Raw genomic sequence first — 25,814 nt, 5'->3', positions numbered from 1 at the left:
GCTATCAGCTGGGGGGTTGAGAGACGCTCTCTCCAGCCCCATAGCTCACTGGTGGCCGCGTGGAGCGGCCCCTTAAAGGTCCCCTCCCGCTCCCTTCCTGTGCAGGAAACTGAGGGAACGTGCAGGCTGCAGCCTGCACACGCGGCCAGCCTGCACCTACCTCAGCCCCCCACCCAGCTGCGATGGCTGCCCGGCAGCCCCCACAGCGCCCCCAGGGAACCCCCCCCCAAGGGGAGCCAGGGCAGCCAGCCCAGCCAGAAGGGCAGCCAGGCTGGGAAGCAGCAGCGGGGCCCCTCCTGGACGGAGACCGAGCTGCGGGACCTGCTGGGGCTCTGGAGCGAGGAGGAGGTGCTCCAGGTAATGGGGAGCAAGAGGCGGAATGCGGATGCGTTCGCTCGGCTGGCCGACGGCCTGGCTGCCCGGGGTCACCCTGTCCGCACTCCTGACCACGTCAGGAGTAAGGTGAAGGAGCTGCGGCAGGGTTACTCCCGGGCCCGGGATGCGGCCAGCCGATCTGGGGCCGCCCCCGTCACTTGCCCCTTTTACAGGGAGCTCAGGGACATCCTGGGCCCCCGGCACACCTCCTCCCCTCCGGCCACCCTTGACACCTCGGCCGACAAGCCCCAGCAGGCCCTGCAGACAGAGTCCACCCGGAGGCAAGCCCCGCACCCCGGGGGCCCCCCCCGGAGGCCACCCCCGGGACATCGCGGCAGGAGGAGGAGGAGGAGGAGAAGGGGGGCTCCTCCTCTGCAGAATCCGGGCTGCAGATCCTCCTCCTGCCATCCCGGAGCAGCAGCAGGGCCTCCGCCCCCGGGGATCTCCGGACTGTGGGAGCGGACCGACAGGTAGGTACCCCCCTCTGGTGGACACCCCTGGGCTTGAGGGGCGGGGGTAATAGATATGTGTCCAGGGCCCCCCACATGCTCACATGGCCATGGCCCCAAGGACACCAGGGCCATGGCCCTCACAGCACTGCATCAGCCCCTGCCCCCGCCCCACCCCGCATGACAGTGCCATGCCCCATCCCCGGGCCAGGGGGGGAGCGGAACCTCGAGGGGCCCCCGGGAGGAGGGGGTGGGACACCCCGCAGCAGCAGCATGTGATGGAGTGGGGGGAGTGCCAAAGGGAGACTCAGGCTACATATGAGCAACAAGAGCGGAATAGCTCCCAGGGGCAAAGGAGGATCCTGGGGCTACAGCTGGCAGGTGACACCTCTGCCCTGAACAAACAGGAGGGAGGAGCCGAGCTGGCTTGGACTTGGGGGGCGAGGGCGGGGCCCACAGGTAGAGGCTAGGGGAAGGGAGAGCTGGAAGGCAGCCAGCCTGAGGAGGGGGAAAGCTGCATCCCCGAGGGGCACCCCTTGGGGTCTTCTCCCCAGGATGGGTTGGAAGGACTGTCTCTTCCGACAGCTGGTGCTGTCACTCCTGGGAGAAACTGGGCATCCGTGGCCAAAGAAACCTCTCCTGCTGTCAGACCCTGCGGGGTGAAGTGAGAGTCGCTCCCACCAGGGGACGGGGTGCAGGGCAGGGGGACCCCTGAACCCCATCCATCACAGCAGCATCTGCCGGGGACAGGGATGGGGAACCTGCAGCACAGGCTGGGGGAACAAAGGCCACGGCTCGGGGCCCACACTAACGCCTGTCTCCATTCTTCTTCCCCCCTCCTCTCCTGTGTCCTGCACCTGCACCATCAGAAGGACCGGAAGAGAGCGCCGGCGAGGCATCAGTCGTCCCGGAGAGCCCTCCGGGACCATCGCTCCAGGGCACCCCTCAGCCGAGGACCGACCAGCCCCACGGCGGGCTAGACGGCAGACCCCGCGCCACCAACAGCCGACGGTGACGGACCCCCAGCTGCTGGCCATCCACCGTCGGCAGCTGGAGGTCGCGGAGCAGCACCTGCAGCTGCAGGAGCGAGCGCTGGCCTGGTGCCAGGAGGCATGGGGGGCCTACATGGAGACATTTAACCGCTTGGTGGACTACCTGGCCCCCCATGCCGCGCCGGCCGCCGCATTGCCCGCCCTGCCTGCTCCTGCAGCCCCACCACCAGCTGCTCCGCCCGTCGCCGTCCCGTCCGCCGTCGCCCCGCCACCCACCGCCGAGGGTCGGAGCGCCGAGGGACCCCTGGAGCCACCTGACACTCGCCGGCCATCGTACCTTCCGGTCCGGCCCGCCCCCACCCAGCCCCGGACAGGGCTGCGACCGCGGCGGGGCTCCCAGCCGCCCACGCCCAGTGCCGGGCTATAGGGGTGAGGGGCCCGGGACGTGGCCCCCCCCCCTTGTATATAGTTGGACCCTGTTATTTTCTGCCCCTGGTTTGCCCCGTCCCGCCCATGTAAATAGTTCTCCCCTTTATCCTCCCTGGTTTTCTTTTTATTATTGAGGACAGTTGTTTCTTTGTATTGTTTTATTTTTGTACATAGTTTTTTTCAACATGTTTGTACGTACTTTGTTTTTGGTTCTCATATTTATACAGTTAAAAAAAAAAAAGGTTTGGAAAGAAAAAAAAAAAGTTTAAGTTCAGCCACAAGTGCATGCTGTCATTTGTCCGGGACAAGTGGGAGGGGGGGTGCGGTGGGGTGCTCCATGGTGCAGGTGTTGGGGCAGGAGTGTGGTGGAGGAAGGGGCGGGCAGTAGGGGGCCTGGGCAGAGTTCACCCCGCGGCCTCTTCATCAAAGTGGGCCCGCAGGGCCTCCCGGACCCGGGTCCCCTCGGGGTCCACCTGCCGACTGGGGGCAGCAGGTGGCTGGACGTCTGCCCTGCCGGCCTCCGCAGCCCAGCCCTGGAAAAAGGTGTCCCCCTTGCTCTCTACCAAATTGTGCAGGGCGCAGGAGGCACCCACAATCTGGGGGATGTTGTTCGGGCCTGCATCCAGGCGGGTAAGGAGACATCTCCAGCGTCCCTTCAGGCGGCCAAATGAGCGCTCCACCACCTGGCGCGCATGGTTCAGGCGCTGGTTGAAGCGCTCCTGGCTAGCGGAGAGATGGCCCGTGTAGGGGTGCATCAGCCACGGCCAGAGGGGGTACGCCGCACCTGCGATGATGCAGAAAACCCGGGCGTCGTGTGTGCTGCCAGGCCAGCCCACATAAATGTCCTGGAAACGTCCCCGGCTGTCCACCAAGGCCTGGAGGATGACAGAATGGTAGCCCTTTCGATTCAGGTATCGTCCTCCACTGTGATGCGGGGCGCGGATGGGGATGTGAGTCCCATCCAGAGCCCCGAAGCAGTTGGGGAAGCCCAGGGTGGCAAAGGCCGCGATGGTGGCATGTGGGTCCCCCAGCCTCACGAGCCTGTGCAGGAGCATGGCGTTGATGGCATGCACAACCTGCAGAGAAAGCACATGGGAGAGCACCAATGAGGGGTGAGCAGGGTGTGCGTGGCCCTGCCCTGCCCTGCCCTCCTCTGCCCTGGCCCCCCTGCCCTGTCCTGCCCTCCCCTGCCCTGCCCTCCCCCCGTGGGTTCTCTTACCTCCATGAAGACAGCCCCGACGGTGGCCTTGCCGACACCAAACTGCTGCCCCACAGATCGGTAGCTGTCTGGAGTGGCCAGCTTCCAGACAACGATGCCGACCCGTTTCTGCACTGTGAGGGCACGCCACATGGCGGTGTCCTGGTGCCTGAGTGCGGGGGTGAGCCACTGGCACAGCTCCAGAAATGTCTGCCGGCTCATCCTGAAGTTCCTGAGCCAGCGGTCGTCGTCCCACTCCCCAAGCACCAGCCGCTCCCACCAGTCAGTGCTGGTGGGGTAACTCCACAGCCGCCGGCATGTGAGGCGGAGGGGGGGGGCGGGGTGCTGCAGGGGTAGGGGTTGAGCCCTGCTGCCCTGGGGGCATCTCCTCCTCTGGGGCAAGGAGGTGCTCAGCTGCCTCCCGCATGGCACGGAGCAGGGCAAGCCCTGCTCCTGCCGGGAGGGCTGGGTGGACCTCTGGCTGCTGCTGCTGCTGCTGCTGCTGCTGCTGGGGGTCCATGACTGCGGCGCCCGGGGTCTGTGTGCCTATGGCTCCTCAGACCACATGCTGTGCAGGCTGAGTGTGTCTGGGAGGGGCCCTTTAAGGGAGCGGCTAGCTGTTGCCCCGGAAGCGCTAGTCCGCCCTGTGACCCTGTCTGCACCTGTGCCTGGCATCCCTATTTCGATGTGTGCTACTTTGGCGTGTAGACGTTCCCTCGCTGCGCCTATTTCGATGTTGGGCTGCGCAACGTCGAAGTTGAACATCGACGTTGCCGGCCCTGGAGGACGTGTAGACGCTATTCATCGAAATAGGCTATTTCGATGTCACTACTTCGATGTAGCGTGCACGTGTAGATGTAGCCATAATGTAGTAAGAAAAGCCAAAAAAGATTTTGAGGAACAGCTAGCCAAAAATTCAAAAAATGATAGTAAAATGTTTTTTAAATACATTAGAAGCAGGAAGCCCGCTAAAAAAGCAGTGGGGCCCTTGGACGATAAAGATATAAAAGGAGCGATCAAGGAAGACAGTGCCATTGCGGAGCGATTAAATGATTTCTTTGCTTCAGTCTTTACGGCTGAGGATGTTACAGAGGTTCCTAAATCTGAGCCAGCCTTTTTAGGTGACAAATCTGAGGAACTCTCCCAGATTGAAGTGACATTAGAGGAGGTTTTGGAGTTAATTGATAAGCTGAATAGTAACAAGTCTCCAGGACCAGACGGTATTCACCCAAGGGTTCTGAAAGAACTCAAATGTGAAATTGCGGAGTTATTAACAGTGGTTTGTAACCTATCCTTTAAATACGCTTCGGTACCCAATGACTGGAAGATGGCCAATATAACGCCAATATTTAAAAAAGGCTCCAGAGGAGACCCTGTCAATTATAGACCGATAAGTCTAACATCAGTACCAGGCAAATTAGTAGAAACAATAGTAAAGAATAAAATTGCAAGGCACGTAGAAGAGCACGAATTGTTGGGCAAAAGTCAGCATGGTTTCTGCAGAGGGAAGTAGTGTCTAACTAATCTATTAGAATTCTTTGAAGGGGTTAATAAACATGCGGACAAGGGGCACCCAGTGGACATAATATACCTAGATTTCCAGAAAGCCTTTGACACGGTCCCACACCAAAGGCTTTTATGTAAATTAGGCGGTCATGGGATAGGAGGAAAGATCCTTTCATGGATCGGGAATTGGTTAAAAGACAGAAAACAAAGGGTTGGAATAAATGGTAAATTTTCACAATGGAGGGGGGTAACTAGTGGTGTTCCCCAGGGGTCAGTCCTGGGACCAATCCTGTTCAACTTGTTCATCAACAATCTAGAAAATGAGGTAAGCAGTGAGGTGGCAAAGTTTGCAGATGACACCAAGTTGTTCAGGACAGTCAAAACCAAAAGGGATTGTGAAGAACTACAAAAAGATCTCAGCAAACTGAGTGATTGGGCAGCAAAATGGCAAATGAAATTTAATGTGGGTAAGTGTAAGGTAATGCACATTGGAAAAAATAACCCAAATTACACGTACAACGTGATGGGGTCAAATTTAGCTACGAAAGATCAGGAAAGGGATCTTGGAGTTATAGTGGATAGTTCTCTGAAGACATCCACGCAGTGTGCAGCGGCAGTTAGTAAAGCAAATAGGATGTTAGGAATTATTAAAAAAGGGATAGATAATAAGACAAAAGATATCATACTTCCCCTATATAAAACTATGGTACGCCCACATCTTGAGTACTGTGTGCAGATGTGGTCTCCTCACCTCAAAAAAGATATATTGGCATTAGAAAAGGTTCAGAAAAGGGCGACTAAGATGATTAGGGGTTTGGAACGGGTCCCATATGGGGAGAGGCTAGAGATACTGGGACTTTTCGGTCTGGAGAAGAGGCGACTGAGGGGTGATATGATAGAGGTATATAAAATCATGAATGGTGTGGAGAAAGTGAATATAGAAAAATTATTTACCTTTTCCCATAATACAAGAACTAGGGCACACCAAATGAAATTGATGGGTAGTAGGTTCAAAACTAATAAAAGGAAATTTTTCTTCACACAGCGCACAGTCAACCTGTGGAACTCCTTGCCGGAGGAGGCTGTGAAGGCCAGGACTCTATTAGGGTTTAAAAAAGAGCTTGATAAATTTTTGCAGGTTAGGTCCATAAATGGCTATTAGCCAGGGGTAAAGTAGGGTGCCCTAGCCTTCAGTACAAGGGCAGGAGACGGATGGCAGGAGATAAATCACTTGATCATTGTCTTCTGTTTTCCTTCTCTGGGGCACCTGGGATTGGCCACTGTCGGCAGACAGGATACTGGGCTGGATGGACCTTTGGTCTGACCCAGTATGGCCATTCTTATGTTCTTCTTTCGAAAGAAGTTATTTTGAAATAAGAATATGCAAATGAGCTGCCAGATATGCAAATCTGCACCTCAACTGTATTTCCAATTTCTCTCATTTGCATACCTCTTTTGAAAGAGGAATGCAAGTGTAAACACAGCCAACCTCTGTCAACAGATTGGATCTATGCACAACTTGCTCTGTCGACAAGCTGCACTGCCCTCTGGTGCCAGAAAGCAGAATGCAGCTCTGCAAAGAGGGCTGCCCAGCAACTGGAAGCCCTCTCTGTCGACAGAAGTGGCCACACTGCATTTTTGTTGACAGTTCGCTGTCCAGAGATTGTTATGCTTCAAATTTTTGAGGGATAATACTGTCAAAGAAAATGCAGAGTTCTGTCGAAACTTTGTTGACAGAATGAAGGCCCCTTCTGTCGATAAAACTCTGTAGTGTAGACCCAGCCTCAGAGCTTAGCTAGAAAGCCATCAGTTTAAGTTTTATTGCCTTTAATACTGAAGCAGTTCAACCTATGATGTATCTAGTAGCTCATGGGAGAGACTAATGGACAGGCAATCACATTAATGTAATTTCCTCAGCCTTTTTTGGAGCTGGACTTTGAGTCACCATGCAACCTTTTTTCAACCATGACCTCCATATTTTATCTCCCTTGTGTCGTGACTCCAGAGATGGTCCTTAATAAATAATGGCAAACCATATTTTGTCACCCTTATTTTAAGAACTGCGCACAGACAGTGATTTGTACAAGTTAGAAAGTTAAGTTGCCCCATCTCCAAGCATTACCCACCTCAGTCCAGAAATCCACCCTCCTATCTCCAACTTTTACCCCCCATCTTGCGAACCCACCCCCCTCCCCAGGCTCTACTCTTCATCAGCCCCAAACCCAGCCCCCAAAATATCTGTTGGTCTATAAGGTGCCACAGGACTTCTTGTTGTTCTGGAAGACACAGACTAACATGGCTACCTCTCTGATAAGGAACTATTTTGTCTCTCTCTGTCCCCTTGTTCCCTCCACCTTCCTTTCTTTAACCCCCTGTAATGGAGACCTTCTTCCTCCCCAACCCCTCCAGTCTCTGATTTGCTCACCTTGATTATCTTTTTCTGATTTGTCCTCCTTGCTTACTGTTTTTGGTTCTCTGTGTCTTAAATATTGAGTCTGTTCTGGTCTAGCTATGGTCTGAAGAAGTGGGTCTGTCCCACGAAAGCTCACCTAATAAACTATTTTGCTGGTCTGTAAAGTGCTACTTGACTGCTTTTTCTTCTGAACACAGGCATGCTGCGCTTTTTATCTTCTCTCTGTGGAATAAATCCCTTTTCTTGTGGGCCACTACATATCTGTAGAGCCAAATCATACTCAAACTGTTTAAAACATTGCTGTAGCTGTATCCTTTACATGCCTGGCCAAACAGTATTGTTTTTTAAAAATGTTTATGGTGCAGTAAACTCTCACTTGAATTTTTGTGCAAGTCCAGGGGAGACAGGAACCAGGCTGCAGCCCAGTTCCTGGCTCTGCTGGGCTTGCAGGAGCTGGGAAACTGACCAGCTCAGCAGTTTCCTGGCTCCCAGAGTGGCTGGGAACCAGGACCCAGGGAGCAGCCTGGTACCCATCTCCCCCTGCTTGCTGCTTGTGGGACCCAGGAAACTGACCAGCTGCTGCCTGGTTCCCATCTTCCCGCCACTTCAGAGACCGGGAAACTGCTCCTGTTGGGGGTGGGGAGGGAAGAGTCAGGCTGAGTGAGGAAAAACTGCTCCTGTCAGGGACAGCAGCCTAACTCACAGCTACCACTCCTGACAGAAAACTGCACCCATCAGGATTGGCAACTGCAAGTCAGGCTGCTGTCCCTGACAGGAGCAGTTTCCCGTTCCTGTCAGGGATGGCAGCCTGACTCACAGCTCCCACCCTTGACAGGGAAGACTCCTGCCCGACAGGAGCATTAACCACTCCTGTTAGGGGTGGCAAAAGTCACGCTGCTGCCCCTGACAGAAGTGGTTTCCCTGCTCATGTCAGGGGCAGCAGTTGCATTAACCCGAGACACATGCAACTTGATTGCACGTATCTCGAAGGTTTACTGTACTTATCATAAGATGGTTTAGCTGGAAATTATTTTAACCATGATTAAAATCTGCTAAAATGCTAGATCAGACAAAGTTATATGACTCCTAAATACAGTAGAAAGTCTGCTATGAAAGGGGCCTTAATGAGAAGATTGAGTTTCTGGAAATGTCCGTTTGCCAGGTAACAGAAGACCAGTGGATTAGCAGAATCATTAAGCATATGCACTGAAAACAGACACAGGAGTATAGAAGTTCCACTATGGCTATGTCAACACTTACCAAAGACTTCGAAATGGCCAGATCGAAGAATACTAATGAGGCAATAAAAAGCATATTCAGAGCCTCATTAGCATGCTGCTGGCCGTGGCACTTTGAAATTACTGTGTTTTGCTCCCGTGGCTTGTCTACACAGGGGTCCTTTCTGAAATCCCCTTAGTCCTATGAGCATTTCAGCGCCTCATTAGTATTCTCTGATCTGGCCATTAGCATGGCCATTTCAAAGTTTTTAGTAAGTGTAAACACAGCGTGTAGAAGCAAAGACCTGCTTCATCAGATGCATGAATGGGGGTGTGGTTTCAGAGGGGTATTTAAAGAGTGGGGTCCCAGTAAGAGGGAGGGCCAGAGCTGACAAGGTCTATTCAGCAATGGTGAAATGGCCCCGTGTCAACAACACTTCTCAAAAGAGGAAAAAACAAGTCAGATCAGATGGGGGATGTGAGCCTCTCTCAGAGTCTAAAGGGGAGCTATTAGCACCCAAAGCAGAGAAACTGCCTTTGTAAGCTGTGAGCCACTCCCAGTCTCTGTGTAATCCATGGTTAATGGAGTCAAATTTGCAAATGAATTGCAGCACAGAGATTTCTCTCTCTATTTAATTTTTAAAATTTTTTTGTTTCAGAACTGTCACCCTTAAATCTGCCACTGAATGTCCAGGGAGACATCAAAAGCTTTGCTGAAGTCAAGCTATATCACATACACTGACTTTCCCATGTCCACAGAGCTTGTTACCTCATCAGAGAAGCTAATCAGATTGGTCAGGCACGACTTACCCCTGGTGAATCCACGTTGGCCACTTTTATCACTTTCCCCTCTTCCAAGTGCTTCAAAATCGATTCTTTGAGGAACCTCTCCTTTATTTTCCCAGGGATTGAGGTAAAGCTGACTGGTCTATAATTTCCTGGATTGTCCTTCTTTCCTTTTTTAAGCATGGGCACTACGTTTGCCTTTTTCCAGTCATCTGATATCTTCCCCGATCTCCAAGAGTCTTCAAAGATAATGGCCAAAGGCTCAGCAATGACATCTGCCTACTCCCTCAGCACCCTTGGGTGCATTAAATCTGGATCCATGGACTTGTGTACATCTAGTTTTTCTAGATAGCTCAGAACTTGTTCCTTCCTCACAGATGGCTGCCCTCCACCTTCCCATACTGCATTGCTGAGGGCCGTAGTGTGGGAGTTGACTTTGTCTGTGAAGACTGAGGCAAAAAAAGCATTGAGTACTTCAGCCTTTCCTACACCATCTGTCACTAGGTTACCTCTTTCATCCAGTAACGGCCCCACACCTTCTCTGATAACCTGTTTATTGTTAACATGCCTGTAGAAACCCTTATTGTTACTCTTCACATCCCTTGCCATCTGCAGTTCCAATTGTGCTTTCACTGTCCTGATTACGCCCTGGCATTCTCCAGCCGTATGTTTATACTCCTCCTTAGTCAATTGTCCACGTGTCCATTTCTTGTACGCATCCTTTTTGAGTTTAAGCTAACTTGTTAAGCCAAGCTGGTTAACTACCATGTTTGCATTTCTTACTATGTGCCTTCAGTAAGACTTCTTTAAAATACTGCCAGTTCTCTTGAACTCTGTTCCCCTTCATCTTTGTTTCCCAAGGGATCCTGCTCATCAGTTCTGCATTTGTCTTGCTAGAGTGTGGAAGGAGCCATGACAGAAATGGGGGCCAGCAAAAGTACCTCTAAAACCTTATCTACCAAGTTTTGGTATAAACTCCCCCCACCCTAAATCGTAAAAACCTTAGATTTTGGGCATAAAATTCGCTGCCACCACCCAAGTAACAATAAGGAAACCAGGGAGAGCCTACTTGGGAAATCTCAGCCCCAAAAGTAAAAACCAGGACACAAACATTAACCAATACCAGGTGAATAAAAAGAAAAAGAGAGAACTTTTATTATTACAACAATATTCATGTTGCAAGCCTCATGACTAGATGGAAGAGTCACAAAGTAAAACACATGGGGAGTCTCCACCATGGGCCTAGAACTTAATTACCAGGAGAGTAAAAGAACATTTCTAAAAAGTGCACAGACATCAGATCCCACTGACCAAACCATAAAACAATAAAGCCTAACAGATTTATCTAAACTTTACCCTACTTACAGAAGACTGGAGGGCCTATTCTTGGAGGGAGGTATTCTGTGTCTGTCTCCCTCATGGCTGGAAAGAACAAGAAGCAACAGATGACAGAAAAAGAGAGGAGCCAAAAAAGTCAATTCTTGCCTACATTCCTATAGGCCAACCCCACCTGGCTAAGGAGGTTAACCCTTTTACTCCCAGGCTGCTGGCTACCCTTCATGATCATGACAAGTTTTCTCAGGGAGTTGAAGTCTGCTCTTTTGAAATCAAGGGTCTATATGTTACAGCTCACCCTTCTTCCTTTTGTCCAGATCCTATGATCTCATGGTCGCTGCAGCCCAGGTTTCCACCCACTTTTACTTCTCCTACTAGTCCTTCCCTGTTTGTGAGCAGCAGGTCAAGTTGCGCATGGCCCCTAGTTGGTTCCTTCAGCACTTATACCAAGAAGTTGTTCCCAACATTCTCCAAAACTTCCTGGATTGTCTGTGTGCTGCTGTATTGGTCTCCCAACAAATGTCCGGATGATTAAAGTGTCCCATGAGAGCCAGGGCCTGTGATTTGGTAGCTTCACTTAGCTGCCTGAAGAAAGCCTCATCTACCTTATCTCCTGCTCATCTTAAAATCTGGATAAAGGAAGAGATGCCCTGATTGCTTTATCCCCTTTCTTGAAGAGGATGACAGACTGTGGAAACTATCATGGTATCTCTCTCCTTGCCACTGCAGACAAAGTTGTGGCACAGATCCTTGTAACTCACCTTCCTCCCTTGTCAGAAACATTTTTACCAAAGTCAAAGAGTAGTTTCTGACCACAGTGAGGAACTGCAGATATTATCTTAACATCATGACAGCTGCAAGAAAAGTGTCAGGAGCAAACCGACCACTATATATGGTTTCATTGATCTAACTAAAGACTTATGCTCACCCACCTCCTGGAATCCAATAAGACCACTCTGCTCTCTGGCCCTGCTGTACCACAATACATAGAAGGTTTTTGAAGGAGGAGGGAGAGATTTTTTTCTGCTTAACCTTAAGGAAAAGACAAGGAGGAATGGGTTTAAATTGCACCAAATGGGGCTTAGGTTGGACATTAGGGCTACGTCTACACGTGAACGCTACATCGAAATAGGCTATTTCGATGAATAACATCTACACGTCCTCCAGGGCTGGCAACGTCGACGTTCAACATCGACGTTGCGCAGCACCACATCGAAATAGGCGCTGCGAGGGAACGTCTACACGCCAAAGTAGCACACATCGAAATAAGGGTGCCAGGCACAGCTGCAGACAGGGTCACAGGGCGGACTCAACAGCAAGCCGCTCCCTTAAAGGGCCCCTCCCAGACACAGTTGCACTAAACAACACAAGATCCACAGAGCCCACAACTGGTTGCAGACCCTGTGCATGCAGCATGGATCCCCAGCTGCAGCAGCAGCAGCCAGAAGCCCTGGGCTAAGGGCTGCTGCACACGGTGACCATAGAGCCCCGCAGGGGCTGGAGAGAGACCGTCTCTCAACCCCTCAGCTGATGGCCGCCATGGAGGACCCCGCAATTCCGATGTTGCGGGACGCGCAACAACTACACGGTCCCTACTTCGACATTGAACGTCGAAGTAGGGTGCTATTCCTATCCCCTCATGGGGTTAGCAGCTTCGACATCTCGCCACTTAACGTCGATGTTAACATTGAAATATTGCCCAACACGTGTAGCCGTGATGGGCGCTATTTCGAAGTTAGTGCCACTACTTCGAAGTAGCGTGCACGTGTAGACACAGCTTAGGAAATACATCCTATCAGGATGGTGAACACTAGAGTAAATTGCCTAGACAGGTTGTGGAGTCTCTGTCATTAGAGATTTTTAAGATCAGGTTAGACAAACACCTGTCAGGGATGATATTGACAGTGGCTTAGCCCTGTCTTAAATGAAGGGGACTCGACCAGAAGATCACGCGAGGTCCCTTCCAGTCCTACAATTCTATATTTATATTTCACCTGTTGTAGTGGGGTGGGATGGCCAAGGCACTACCCAGAAGGGGAGGACCCCTGCCAGCAGCCATTGTGTGTGAAGCCTGGCCCCTCCCAGTCACCCGACTGGAAGTCAGGCAGTGGGGCCAGCCCTCGAAAAGCTCAGCCTGAGGGCTCAGTTAGGTGGAGCCTCCTGAGGAGCCAAAGGGTGGCTCTGGGCTCCCCACCTGGGAGGCTGAGTTCTCAGCTGGCACTGAGCCCCTAGAGGAGCCAGGGGACGGCCATGGGCTCCCTGTTTCAGTGTTTGAGAGCCGGCTAAGTGCGGCCAAGGCCTGAATTAGATTGCCTGGGCCTCTGCTGGTGCTGACACCCGTAGATCCCACAGGAATCTGCCTGCTAGAACAGGGCAGCCAGAGCCGGAGGACTGAGCAGAGTATCTACCTCAGCCTGCATCCCAAGCCAGCCTGAGGCAGGGGATTCAGCAGGCCATGTAGGCCTGGACTCAGGCCTCCCAGACCCCAGCCAGACCTGAAACCCCATGAGCCCTGAGACATTGGGTGGACTTTGGGTATATGCCGGGGGGGGAGGCCGAGAGTGGCCCAGGGGGTAAGAGGACCATAAAAGGTCTAAGGGTTGGTGTGTTGTGGTCTGGATTCCCTGCTGACCGGCGCAGCAGACTATGCTGCTACGACCAGGGCCCCTGGGTTGGGATGTGGTGGAGTTGGCGGGCTGCCGGATGATAGCCTCCCCTTCTCTGCCAGCATGGGCAGAGTCTTGTTTGTTTGCTGCCCTGCCCTGAACTAGGGCCTGGCCTGCTGTGAGACTGTACGTTTGTTGCCCCACGCTGGGCCAGGGCCTGGGTTTGCCTTGCCTTGCTCCCGGGCTTGGGCTCTGTTTGATGTGTGCTGCCCTGCCCTGAGCTAGGGTCGGCGGCCACATAACAACTGTTGTTTGCTGCCCCACCTTGCTCCAGGGCTTAGGCTTCCTTTGATGTGTGCTGCCCTGCCCTGAGCTAGGGCTGGTGGCCAACAAAGCCTGGGGGCTTGCTGTTGCCCGGACCTCAGGCTAGGCTCTGATTCAAGCTAATTTCCTCCAGCACCTGCCTAAGGTAAGGCAGGGGGCTTGTGAACTGTTACCTCTCACACACCTGAGGCAAGGTGGGAACTGCCCCCCAAACTAGTGACTTGGGGGCTGTTTTGATTGTTGGACATTCATGGCAGTGGGGCAGGCTGGCCGCCCACTGATCCAGAAGGGGAGGAGCCTTTCCAGGAGCCTGAACCGGCTACACCTGTACATAGCTTCTTTTTGGGCTACCTTAGTAAAAATGAATTTATCAAGATAATCCAAATTTTTCAGTCCCTGTCCAGATTACACATCTGATCCTAAAAATCTATTCAGAACGCTAGAATTATGTTATCAAGGGGAAGCCCAAGTGAGCCCTATATACTTCTGTATCTCCTAAAAATTTCACATATTTCGGAAGGACACCAATAAGATATAAACTTCAGTTTCTTAAAAGCATTTTCCCTCACTATTTAAAAAAGCTCTTAGAGGCAGAAAACTGATACCATATATTCCCCTCCCCAATGTGCATGTACTTACCAATACATTCTTATAGGCTCCTGGAGACTTAGTTAAACACTAGTTAGTTATTATCCATAGGGGTTGGGCTGCACACATGAGCTTCTTTGTGGCTGGTTAATTCAATAAAGGCAAGCAAGTTTGGAAGAATTTATTTTCCAAACGACTACTCACAGACTGCAAACCCTTATCATACAGAATGACATGATTTCTGGAAACGTGAGCAATAAAAAGGTAAGTTGCATTTTGGGCCAAATAATCTTAACAGTGGCCCTTTAACCAAATACATAGCCTAGTTTTAGTAAAACAAGACTCCATTCCTATGACTTAACTCATGTTTCATAATATCCTCAGTGTCTATTTAGTCAAGTCAAGGAAAGCAGTGTGTTGAACCCAGAGTACCACTGAATCTCTCAGATCTGCCTACAATCCAGTAACTGTGAAAGTTTATACTTAACCTTAAAACTGGTAACAGGGCACTTAAAAGCATGAAATAACCTGTATTGTGTAGTTATTAGCTTTATTCTGCTTCCAAACAAGTCTTATTAGATAATGGTGAAGCATGTCTATATATTGGGAGAACAGGCACCAGTCAAAATCTCTTATGAATTTTACTTCATAGATAGATAATACAAAATGTTAGGTAGTAATCACACTATTTTACCCTTTCTGGAGGTAATATACTTCTGTTCCTTAGTTTCCTGTGCTACTTTACATAGAACTATGTGACAATAATAATTTATAATTTAGCGCACTGAAACAAACACAATGAAAGAGATCTGCACTCTATTCACTAGATAGGTACAACCGAAAAAGCACTTTTATAACAAACACTGAATTCAACCATTTTCTGTTTTATGTACAAATACTCTGTTCCTGAGGTAGCATTTGTGTACAGTGATAAATTATGCTTATTTATAAGTTACCATCTGATAACTGACCATTAATAAAAATTGCTCTCTCTAAGTCTGGAGGCTGTTCCATGGCAAGTCTGACAAAGCAGCACAAAGTAAAACCATTGGGCCTGGTGGTCCCTGACAGGAACTGATGTGGTGACAAGGCTGGTGCAGAGACAGGCTTGGTTAGCCTTTGCCAACCCATGCAGGTCATCCGAAAAGATTAACTCTAGTAGTACTGCAATACATCTGTATTCTTACTTACAAGTACAGAGGAAAATACCTAGTTGGCTTGTATATTGGATATTAAAACTGTGGGGTTTCCCAACTACAAACTCTAGAAAAGCTCATTTTCCATTTTCTGGTAATATATAGATAAAACCATTAGGAGTGCTGAATGCATGCTCCATCAACAATCTCTGCAAGTGAATTTTTTCAGGCATAAGGGGCTGGCAACAGAGGGGCTTTTTGCCAGCAGGGGCACATCCACATGGCTTCTTTACTGCTGGCACCCTCTCTGCCAAGAGTGAGATCTTGCACGGCTATGCTAATGAGTCACAGGACCATGCTAATGAGCAGCCATTTGCAATTGTGAGGCTGCTCATTACCACAGAGTTGCTGGGAGAGGGGCTCCGTGTAGATCCAGCCTATAGGTTTTGATTTTACTTATTTTTTAAAAGATGCTTGGATTTGCCATTCTATTGCAGATGAAAAGGCAAAACTCTGTTCTTGACCACTATGGGCAATCATTTTAAAAAACAAAGCATGACATCTAGTGATCACCTTAGCTTACTATCTGTAATTGTTATTGGCAATTATACAATTATCCAGATACTTCTTTGCTGCTGCTGTAATATTTGATTCTGATTGCCGAAGGTGGTGAATTCCAGACTAACTACAAGCTGTGTGATTTGTTCTAAATTGATTGGATATTTATTCTACCAAGTGAGCACTTATTCTTGGTATTACAAATATACTGAAGGCAGGTACTCACTATGGAAAAATTCATCAATGACAGTTCTACAGTTCACTGTTCTAATCATCTACATCACTGGATGCTTTAAAATTCACAGTGAGGCACTAATTGTGTGATAATTCTTTCAGCATACCTATTTAATTACAATAAATGCAATTTTCTCATTTAAACTTAACAAATTCCTAGGTAAAATGCCATTGCAAATCATATTCAATATATGGTCTCGACAAGTTCAGAAACTCTAGTTGCATAAACAAGAAAGAATTATTTATGTAAGTGAAGACTGGTATGTTGTTGAGATGCAAAGATTCACAGCTTTTTATACCTGGAAGATCTTCCTTGGAGGAGACCAGTCGAGGAGAGCTGCTTCCTGGCTCAATTTTTAAGGATAATCTGGAAAGCAAGATTTTAGACATTAGCTGTGATATCATTCATGGAAGTTGGAAAGGGACACAGAACAAACTATTTTATTTTTAATAGGAAGTCTGGTTTGATTCACATAGCTTCATGACAAAATAGGTCTAGGGCTCCTAAAGTAAACCTGTACCCCTTAAATCCACAAAAGAAACTAAGATATCTGTTGAAAATAACCTCAGTGTGAATTTATCTTTTATATTTTGTCAAAGCTTCGGTGATCATACCTCCCTGTCCCAAATACGGGACAGGGAAATATGGGTGGAGGGGCAGCTCCTTCCAGCTCCTCCAAGTCCTGGGGAGCCGGGAAGAAGGCAGCAGCCGCCCACCTTCTCCAGTCCTTGGGCTGCAGCAGTCCCCAGTGCTCCCGGGAGCCTCAAGGAAGCAGCAGGGATGAGGCAGCTGTGGCATTTCCCCGCCCCCAACCACCCTGAGCCCCAAAGAAGCTGCAAGGATGGGGCAGCCGTGGCACTGCCTCCCCACCCACTTCCCTGAGGAAGCTGCAGGGATGGGGCGGCCGCGGTGCTCCCCTCCTTTCCTTCCCCCGTTCCCTCAGCCTCAGCAGCAGGGACAGGACAGCTGCAACTGCCGGCAGAAAATACATGACAATTAGTCCCTTTTTTAAAATAAGTCACCATCCCGCTGAAAACAGGATGGATGGTCACCTGAGTCAAAGCAAAAATCATTTTGAAAATGCAGACATGAAAACAAGACTGGACCACATTGGTAAAGAACTCTGCCCTTTCTTTGTGTGTATATAGGGGATGGGTTCCCTATATAATCCTAGGGAACTCTGAGGTAGGAAATACTTTTTTTTATAAATGTATTAATTGTGTTTATTTATGAAACTAAGGCTTTGAAAGAATTTGTAAAAAATACTGAATAAATGTATATATTTAATAGTGGGAATGTTAAGTTACAAAAATGTAATATTAATTGTAAACACATCACTCTGCCTGCCTGAGATTTTATAATGTATTCATTGCTGTGGTATAGCACCACTCCTCTGCCTGCCCCCATTCTTCTGTTGTAACCTCCCGCCAACTCATGTTTAACATGCACACTGCTCATCCTGGCACCCACAGATCATCTGTTCTGCACCAATATCAGAGCGGTAGCTGTTTTCATCTGTATGTTTGAGAACAACAAGAAGTCCTGTGGCACCTTATAGACTAACAGATGTATCTAACGAAGTGGGTCTTTTCCCACGAAAGCTTATGCTCCAAAATACATGTTAGTCTGTTCTGCACCAGTGTTTTGGAGAGGAGAATTGGAACAGGACTGCAATTTTACTAGGGGTATTTAAATTCACACAAACAACATTCATGTAATCAGACGGATAGTCATGTTAGTCTGTAGTTAGTCCACTACATTGCAACCCCCTTCTCACAACAACATTAATACATGACGCCAAGGGGAGGCACCCAAGCTTAAACTCCTCTGTCCCACACTGGCGGACAGTGCCTAATAGGAGTGTTTCTAGTGGTGATGGTAGTTGGTGCTTCTAGCTGAGTCCCTTAGGTATTAGTTCTTAGCCTTATGCTATTTAATATTTTTAACAACATGCTGAAAAAAAAATTAAAAGCTTACTACTGTTTTGTCAGATACATGATGAAGTGGGTCTTTGCCCACAAAAGCTTATGTTCCAAAAAATCTGTTAGTCTATAAGATACCACAGGACTTCTCATTGTTTTTACAAACAACATTATTCATCGTAGCTCTTCAGCACATGGCAAGATTAGGAGTATAACTAAGAGCAGCTGTCCCACCAGCTCCCCACCCAAAGCAAAGTGCTGTCACATCAGACAAAGTCTCAAGTAATCCACAGCTTTATGGCAGAAACAGATTATGCTGGAAAAAGATTATTGAAAAAGATCTTGTCAAACGAATTTGATTGTTAAGAAACTGCTTGATAAAGACAATAGCACTGATCTACTAATCTTAGATTTATAAAAGGCATTTGATCTGGTACCACGCAATAGTTTGATCAAGAAATTAGATCAAATGCAATATCAGCAAGGAGCACTTTAAATGGATTGCAAACTGGCTGACTGGTCTTGCGACCCCCTTTTAATGTGATTGCCAGGGCTAGCATCTGACTTGCTAAAGCTGAGGCCCACGCTCCACTCTCACTTGTTGCAGGAGGGCTCAGGCAGCAGGATTCCGGCTCAAGCCCACTCTCTCCCCTCCTGGATAGCGGGACTTTGTCTCTGGCTTCTCTCCCCCAGTGTGGGACAGAGGAGCTTAAGATTGGTGCCTCCCCCTGGGGTCATGTATTAATGTTGTTGTGAAAAGGGATTGCAACATAGTGGAGTTTGAGAATGCATAGTAGGAGTGTTTTTAGTGCTGATGGTAGTTGGTGCTTCTAGTTGAGTCCCTTAGGTATTAGTTCTTATCCCTATGCTATTTAATATTTTTAACAATCTGCTGAAAAAAATAAAAGGTTAGTAATATAATTTACAGAGAGTGGAGTGGGAAATAATATATATGGAAATACACCAATCTCATGAAAGTGGAAGGGACCTTCAGATATCATTGAGCCCAGTTTCCTGGGCTCACAGCAGGACCTATTACCATCCCTCACAGGATTTCTTGTTTCAAATCTATTTACCCCAGCTCCCTCACCAAAACTCTTCTAAGGATTGAACTCACAACTCTAGGTTTAGCAGACTAATTGCTCAAACCACTGAGCTATCCCTCCTCCTGAACATGGAGCAGAGGTCTCTGATACAGCCATCAGGATTACTTGGGAAGCAGGTATAAGCAAAGAATATGATTTTAATCTGTCCAGATGCGAAATTATACAGCTAGGAACCACAAATGTAGGTCACACTTGCAGAATGAGGGATTCTATTTTGAGCAAGTGACTCTAAAAGAAATGTGGGATAGTCAGGGTGCATAATCACCTGAATATGAGTGTGCAGTATGATGATGTGACCAAAAGAGCTAATGTGATTTTTGTTTTTTTGTTTTCTAAAGGAATTACCATGTAGGAAGGCTACATTATCTTTTGTATTTGATTCTAGTATGATTGCTATTGGAAGGCTGTGTCCAGTTCTAGTGTGCACAGTTCAAGAAGGATTTCAATACACTGAAGAGGGTCCAGAGAAGAGCCATGTAAATGATTAAAGGGTTGGAAAACATGCTTTACAAGGATAGATCAATAGAGTTCAATCCATTTTGCTGAATTCAGAGAAGGTTAAGGGGTGCCTTGATCAACCTATAACCACCAGGATGGAGAAAAGACCTTGATAATTGAGGGTTCTTTAATCCAGCAGGCAAAGAGTATAACAAGATCAAATGACTGAAAATTGAAGCTAGACAAAATCAAACTAGAAGTAAGGCATAGTTTTTAAACAGTGAGTAATTAAAAACCAGCACAGGTTACCAAGTGTTGTGATTGATTCTCCATCACTGGAAATTTTTAGATAAAAAAAATGAATGATTTTACAAAAGATACATTTGAGCTCAACCAGTACTTACATTCAGGGAAGTTCTGTGGCTTGTGTTGCAAGGAGTATAGATTAGATTATCAGAAAGGTCCATTCTAGGATTATCTATGAAACCATTCACATCTCTCTGTTCTTTAGCTTTCCATTTTGTTGCAGTTGTATGGATAATCTATAAATTTACTGCTTTATGTAATTTAGGCTGAAGAGTGATAGACCTACCTTTTTCTAATTATCCCACTGTAATAAGAATATCAAAGGGCTGCAATTTGCTTGTTCCAGGAGACTATTGTAGGATCACCTTATAATGTTTTTGCACACATGACAAGGTACCACACAGTTGCACAAAGTTTCTTTTTGTTTTGACAGTGACTATGTGACAACACTGTAAAGCCTGACCTAATGTAGCTATACCAAGCAAAACATATAGGTAACAACAAATAAGTGAACTTTAAAAAAATCTGATCGTAAATACACAAATGTATGCTACTATAATTTCAAAAACAAATTTTGGAAGTAAAGCGATAGAATCATAGAATCCTGGGTTGGAACGGACCTTAGGAGGTCATCTAGTCCAGCACCCAAGTCCTTCAGAAAAAGATATTTGCAAGAATTCTTCTTCCATTCCTTTCAATTTGGAAGGAAAAATGTGTTTTTTCAGTGACTTCAAATAGATATGAAAAGCATGGAGCATAAAATAACAAATGCAGATTTTCTTTTCCCCCGACTGCAGCTGAGTTTATTGAAAACTAGAACAGTTCTGAAATCTTTTGAAAGTGCACATTTAAGGTTTGGTTCAAGGTATGGATAAATCAAATTCAGTTTTGACAGTTTTATTAATTTTTAAAATTTAAGTAGCTGAATACGCTATTAAAAAGAAAGCACTTGAAAGCATAAGAAACAACTACAATGAACCAATTTCATACATTAATATTGGCAAATGCTCTCCCCCTTGAGCACAGCACTGCTAAGCCCTTTCTTAAATGGAGGTGTGAATGAGTAAAAGAGCACTAAATTCATAAACCATCCAAAACGTAGTAATGTAAGAAAGTAATGAGCTAAGTTAACCATTTAAAAGAGATACCCCCAATGGTAACAAAACAAACATGGCTGATATTTTGCAAAGGGTTCTGTTCAGTGCACTAGAATTGTAGTCCATTAAATGATCCTTGGAAATCTCTGTAGCAGCAGCCTCATGGGTGATATAAAACATTCCTTTCCATTGAAGGAAGGGACACCTTTTTTTTATTTCCGTCAGTGGGATCTCACTATCTAGAAAATGACATGCTTCTTTCAGAAGCCCTGCAATGCAGAGCATATTACAATAATGCATAATCCACAGCATGTTTCTGCCATGGTTGAAGGTATTTTGGAGAATAGTATTGTACAAATGGTGAGCCTTCCAGCAAGTTATTTTATTTACTTTACAAGAAACATCTATTATCTGTGAATTCCCTGTAATGAGGGGACATAGCCAGTGGTATCAATGGCACCTTGTCCCTGCAAATGGGACCTTATCTTCTATGCCTGTAACTCAAGAATTGTGATAATGTTCCAGAAATTGATAATTCTGTTCTTTATAATTTTCTATATGTTCATTCTTTTGATCTCAACTTTGTTCACTTTTGAGACTTGCTATTCTACATTTTATTGTTTCAGTGGGCATTGCTTGGTTTTTATGGAAACATTTTACAATTTATTTTCTGGTCTGTTCCTGGAACTGCACTCTTTGCTAGTGTTGGAAAATTTTAATGACAAAATGAGGACGTTACATGAAATCTTATTAGGATTCAAGGAGCCTATACAAAATGGATTATATGTTTTATTTGACTTCACGTATATCAAGCTACATCTACACTAACTCTGGAAGATCGACTGTTTAGGTTTGATCTTCCAGCACAAAACAGCGCATTCCGGGGTCAACATCGACCCTGGAACTCCTTGTGAGCCATGAGGCTTAAGGAAGGTCAATGGCAGGAGCACTCCGATCAACCTTCTACTGTGGAGAGAGCTATGGCGTACCAAAAATCGTGTAGCAGCCACCGACCTTCCATGGTAATTGTAGACCTCAGTTGTTCCTTAACAAAAGCAGTAGTAGTGGCAGAGATATAACAATCACTGTTCAGCACTATAGTACCAGCCATACCATAAAGCAGTGTTTTCCCAAGTGCGGTACATGTACCACTGGTGTTACTTGAAAGGACTTCAAGGGGTACATGGCAGAAAATAAATAAATAAATCAGGAGATAGCACTGGGAGAGGAGGTATGCCAATAAGACCAAAGTCCTAAAAGGGGTATGTGAATGTTTTACGTTTGGGAAACACTGCCATAAAGGATAACCCATCAGATATTTTACATATTTGGGGAAGAGATAAAACAGTGCTATTTATTTCAGCATACCTCTGCTAAAAATCTAAACACAAAAATATTCCACTGCTGAGATGTAATAGGGTAAAGCTACACATGCATGTAGTTTTGCTGGCAACCACAGGACCATGAAAATGACAGGATACTGAAAATGCTACAATAGACCTTTGAATTCTATTTCCTATATAAGTTTATAATAAGCACCATCACTGTTCTTGTGGGTCTGTTTCATCTATAATTTCTTTGTCCTCACCATGAAAAGGAGCCAGTAACTAGTTAGTATTCTTGATATTAACATAATCTCCAAGTTAATAAAAAATATTAGGGTGCTCGTCACAAGATACAATGTAACCAACCTACTTTCACAAGTTCGTCTGCAGGCTAGCAAATACAGGTAACTTTTGAAGCCTGCACACTGAGCATTAATATGCATGTGTGTTGTAAGGGGGATACATGTGTATATGGCTCAAGAGGGTGTGGGGCTCCTGCTGAGGGTAACCTAGGTGACCAGGTGACACCTTTGACTACAGACAAAGGGGGAGGTGGAGCCTGAGCGGTTTGAATTGGAACTGGGAGTTGGGAAGCAGTTAGTCTGGGCTGGAGAAAGACCAAGGAGGGGGCAAGGCCCTCGCTCCAGGGGCCTCGGGCTTCCTCTCCCCAACATGAATTGGACTGGCAGTCTCTGATTGCTCTACTGACTCTTCTGTATGATGCTGTGTCCTGTCAGCTAATAAACTCGCTGTTCTCCTGCTGAGTGAGAGCCACTCCTGCCTGCAGATGGGGTGCAGAGCTTGGGGACCCCTGAACACCATCACAACACTTCAGTACTACAGTCAAAGGGGGACGTGGAGCCTGAGGACTGTGACTTGGAACTGGGAGTTAGAAAGCAGTTAGTCGGGGTGGGGTGGGGTGGGGTGGGGGGGAGAGACACACACACACATACACATACACAAAGGAGGGGGCAACGCCCTGGCTTGGGGGCCCCTCGGTGCCTCCTCTCCCCAACATGAATTGGAATGATTGTCTCTGCCTGCTGTAGTGACTCCTCTGTAAGACGCTGTGCCCTATTGGCTAATAAACCACTTTTCTCCTGCTGAGGTGAGAGTCACTCCTGCCCACAGACAGGGTTTAGGGCATGGGGACCCCCCACACTCAATGACAACTGGTGGCCGTGGTGGGCTGTACTGCACCCGAGGGATGGTGCATCTGGCAGTAAGTGACTGGGATGCAAGAGGAAGAAGGGGGGACCAGCGAGACCCAGGTATGCTGAACGGCAGCAAGGTGTGGTTCCCTGAGGTGGAGGGGCCTGCGGCTGAACTCAAGAGTGTGGTCATGGTCCTAAAGAAGGGGTGTCACATGCAAGGAGGGGTTACTCCTGGGAGTCTAGTGGAATTGGTCCCAGAGGCAGAGGGGAATATGGCCTAACCCCCAGGAACAAGTGACCCACAAGGAGTCTGACACACTAAAGGAATTCTTCTGGGAATCAGGGTGCAGCAGGCATCAGCCTGTGAGTCTGCAGCCCCAGTCAGCTGCTACTCTGTGAAGATGCAGAACCTGGAAATTGAATTGAGATTAAAGGATCAGAGCAACTGAGAGAAAGAGAGCAGCAGCATAAATGTGCATTGGCAGAACTGAGGATTAAGGGAACTCCTGCAAAGGTGAGCCAATATGGGGGCAGGGAACCCTGGACTGCAAAGGAGCTCTGAATCAAATGGCCTGCCACAGCTCAAGGAGAGAAGGAGTGATTCCAACCCATTGTCTACTAGTGGCCAGGACAGGCCTGGGCCGAGGAAGGTGCCTGTGTGTCTGTGCAGGAAAGAAGCTTGTCCACTGGGAATAGTAAGTTGTCTGTGGGAGGAGCTGCCTCACCTTCTGAGCAGGTGTCTGAGATCAGCCAGGGGCTGGGACAGAGGAGAATGTCTCTGATTGTCTGTCTGTGTTGAACAGCAGCAGCATGCCTGTGGAGAGAGCAGAGCCTGCATTTGGAAAAGGCGCCATTGAGGAAACTAGTCCATTGTCTGAGGAAGACGCCCCAGCCTGTGGTGGCTGGAGAGGGAACCACAAGAGAGCACTCCAGGTGTGATTCTGAATCCAGCCATGGGAGCTGAAACAGAGAGAATGTCTCTGGTATGGGCAGTGGCATCCCCAGTAAAGATGCTGGTCCTTCGTGTGAGGAAGCTGCTTCTACTTCTGGGGAAGCTAGTTCTCTGCCTGAGCCTATGGTGGCTCAAAATAGTGCGGAGATCCCTGAGTTGGATCTGAGTGCAGCTAAAGCCCAGAAGGAATTGGTTGTGGCTCAAGGGAGCAGGGCCCCTGTAAAGCCAGATGGAGGTCAATTGTTGCTTGAGGGAGCTCCTGAGGAAGGGACTTCCCCTGGAAGTTTTCCTGAGCAGTCTGTGGTAACTGCAGGGGATGGGAGTAAGGTAAATGAGAGTGATCAGGAAAATTGCTTGTCTATAGAGGGCAGCAGTTTGTTTGGGGAGAATATTGTCTCAGTTCCTGATGGGCAGGACCTGCCTGAATGTGAGACCACTGGCTGTGTTCTGCTCGGGTCCAGAGCAGACAGTGTAAAGGTTTCTTAGCAATTGGAAGTTGGCCCAGGTAAAGTTAAAGCTATAAGGGAACGTCAGCAGCCCTGTGATAATAACCAAGTCACTGTGTGTGACCAGAGTACTGGGAGTGTAGTCCTTTTCCAGGCTGCTGTGGTAAGTGAACAGAATGGGTGTCAGGTTTAGAGGAAAGATTGTGTGGCTAAGTATGTGGAGCAGAACAGCTGCGCGGTCAATCTCTGTATGATACAGGAGAGAGCTAACAATTCCCCATCTCCAGATGCTAGGAACACTTATATTCTTGTAACGGACTCCACTTCTGATTCCATGGGGAGGCAGAAATTGGAGGTGGAAGGAAAAAGAAGCTGTGGGCCTGGTGAGCCAGTAAGGGGTAAGAAGGGATTCCTTCCTGTGGATTCTGTATCTGGGACTCACAAAGCAACTTTCAGAAAGCAGATTGGTATCTGTGAAAACGCAAATTTTCAGACTTACCTGGGAGGGGGAAGTCTTCCCGAGGATCAGCAATGGCCTAGCTATTGTTAGAAGGGAGGACACACCCAGACAAAAAGCAGGAAGGTTGGAACTTGATGGTGAAAAGAAAGGCCTCAGCCATTTTGCCCCATAATGCCAGATTCTGAAGGATGTTACACAAAGGTTGTGGTATAACACAAAGCACTGTGAATGTACAATTGCAATGGGTTTGTTATTGTTACTAATACTGACTACTATAACCAATGGGGTGCTGTAGAATTGTACCATGTACTGAATGTTTGGAAAGAACCCTGTAACGTGTTGATATTGATGTATAAGCATGAATTACATGTTGAAGGAGTTTGTAATTCTGAAATGTCACCATTGTTCCCCATAGCTAGTCTTGCAACCTCTTACATGAGAAGGAACATTCCAAACCGATT

The 25,814-nt window shown here is 47.7% G+C and overlaps 1 protein-coding gene across 3 annotated transcripts in view; it reads right to left on the bottom strand.

The window, feature by feature from the left end:
- The window catches only part of RALGPS1 (Ral GEF with PH domain and SH3 binding motif 1), a 445,865-nt gene that overhangs the window by 69,460 nt on the left and 350,591 nt on the right, over nucleotides 1–25,814 (bottom strand). For all 3 annotated transcript variants that reach the window (XM_075015701.1, XM_075015700.1, XM_075015702.1), the window contains one exon: nucleotides 16,446–16,513. In XM_075015701.1, the coding sequence (XP_074871802.1) occupies nucleotides 16,446–16,513 (68 nt within the window). The remainder of the gene's footprint in view (nucleotides 1–16,445; nucleotides 16,514–25,814) is intronic.

Source organism: Carettochelys insculpta, chromosome 21 (assembly GCF_033958435.1).
Source record: "Carettochelys insculpta isolate YL-2023 chromosome 21, ASM3395843v1, whole genome shotgun sequence".
Taxonomy (NCBI): Eukaryota; Metazoa; Chordata; order Testudines; family Carettochelyidae; genus Carettochelys; species Carettochelys insculpta.
The sequence above is the reverse complement of the archived record's forward strand: the minus strand, read 5'-3'. Positions and strand labels throughout refer to the sequence as shown.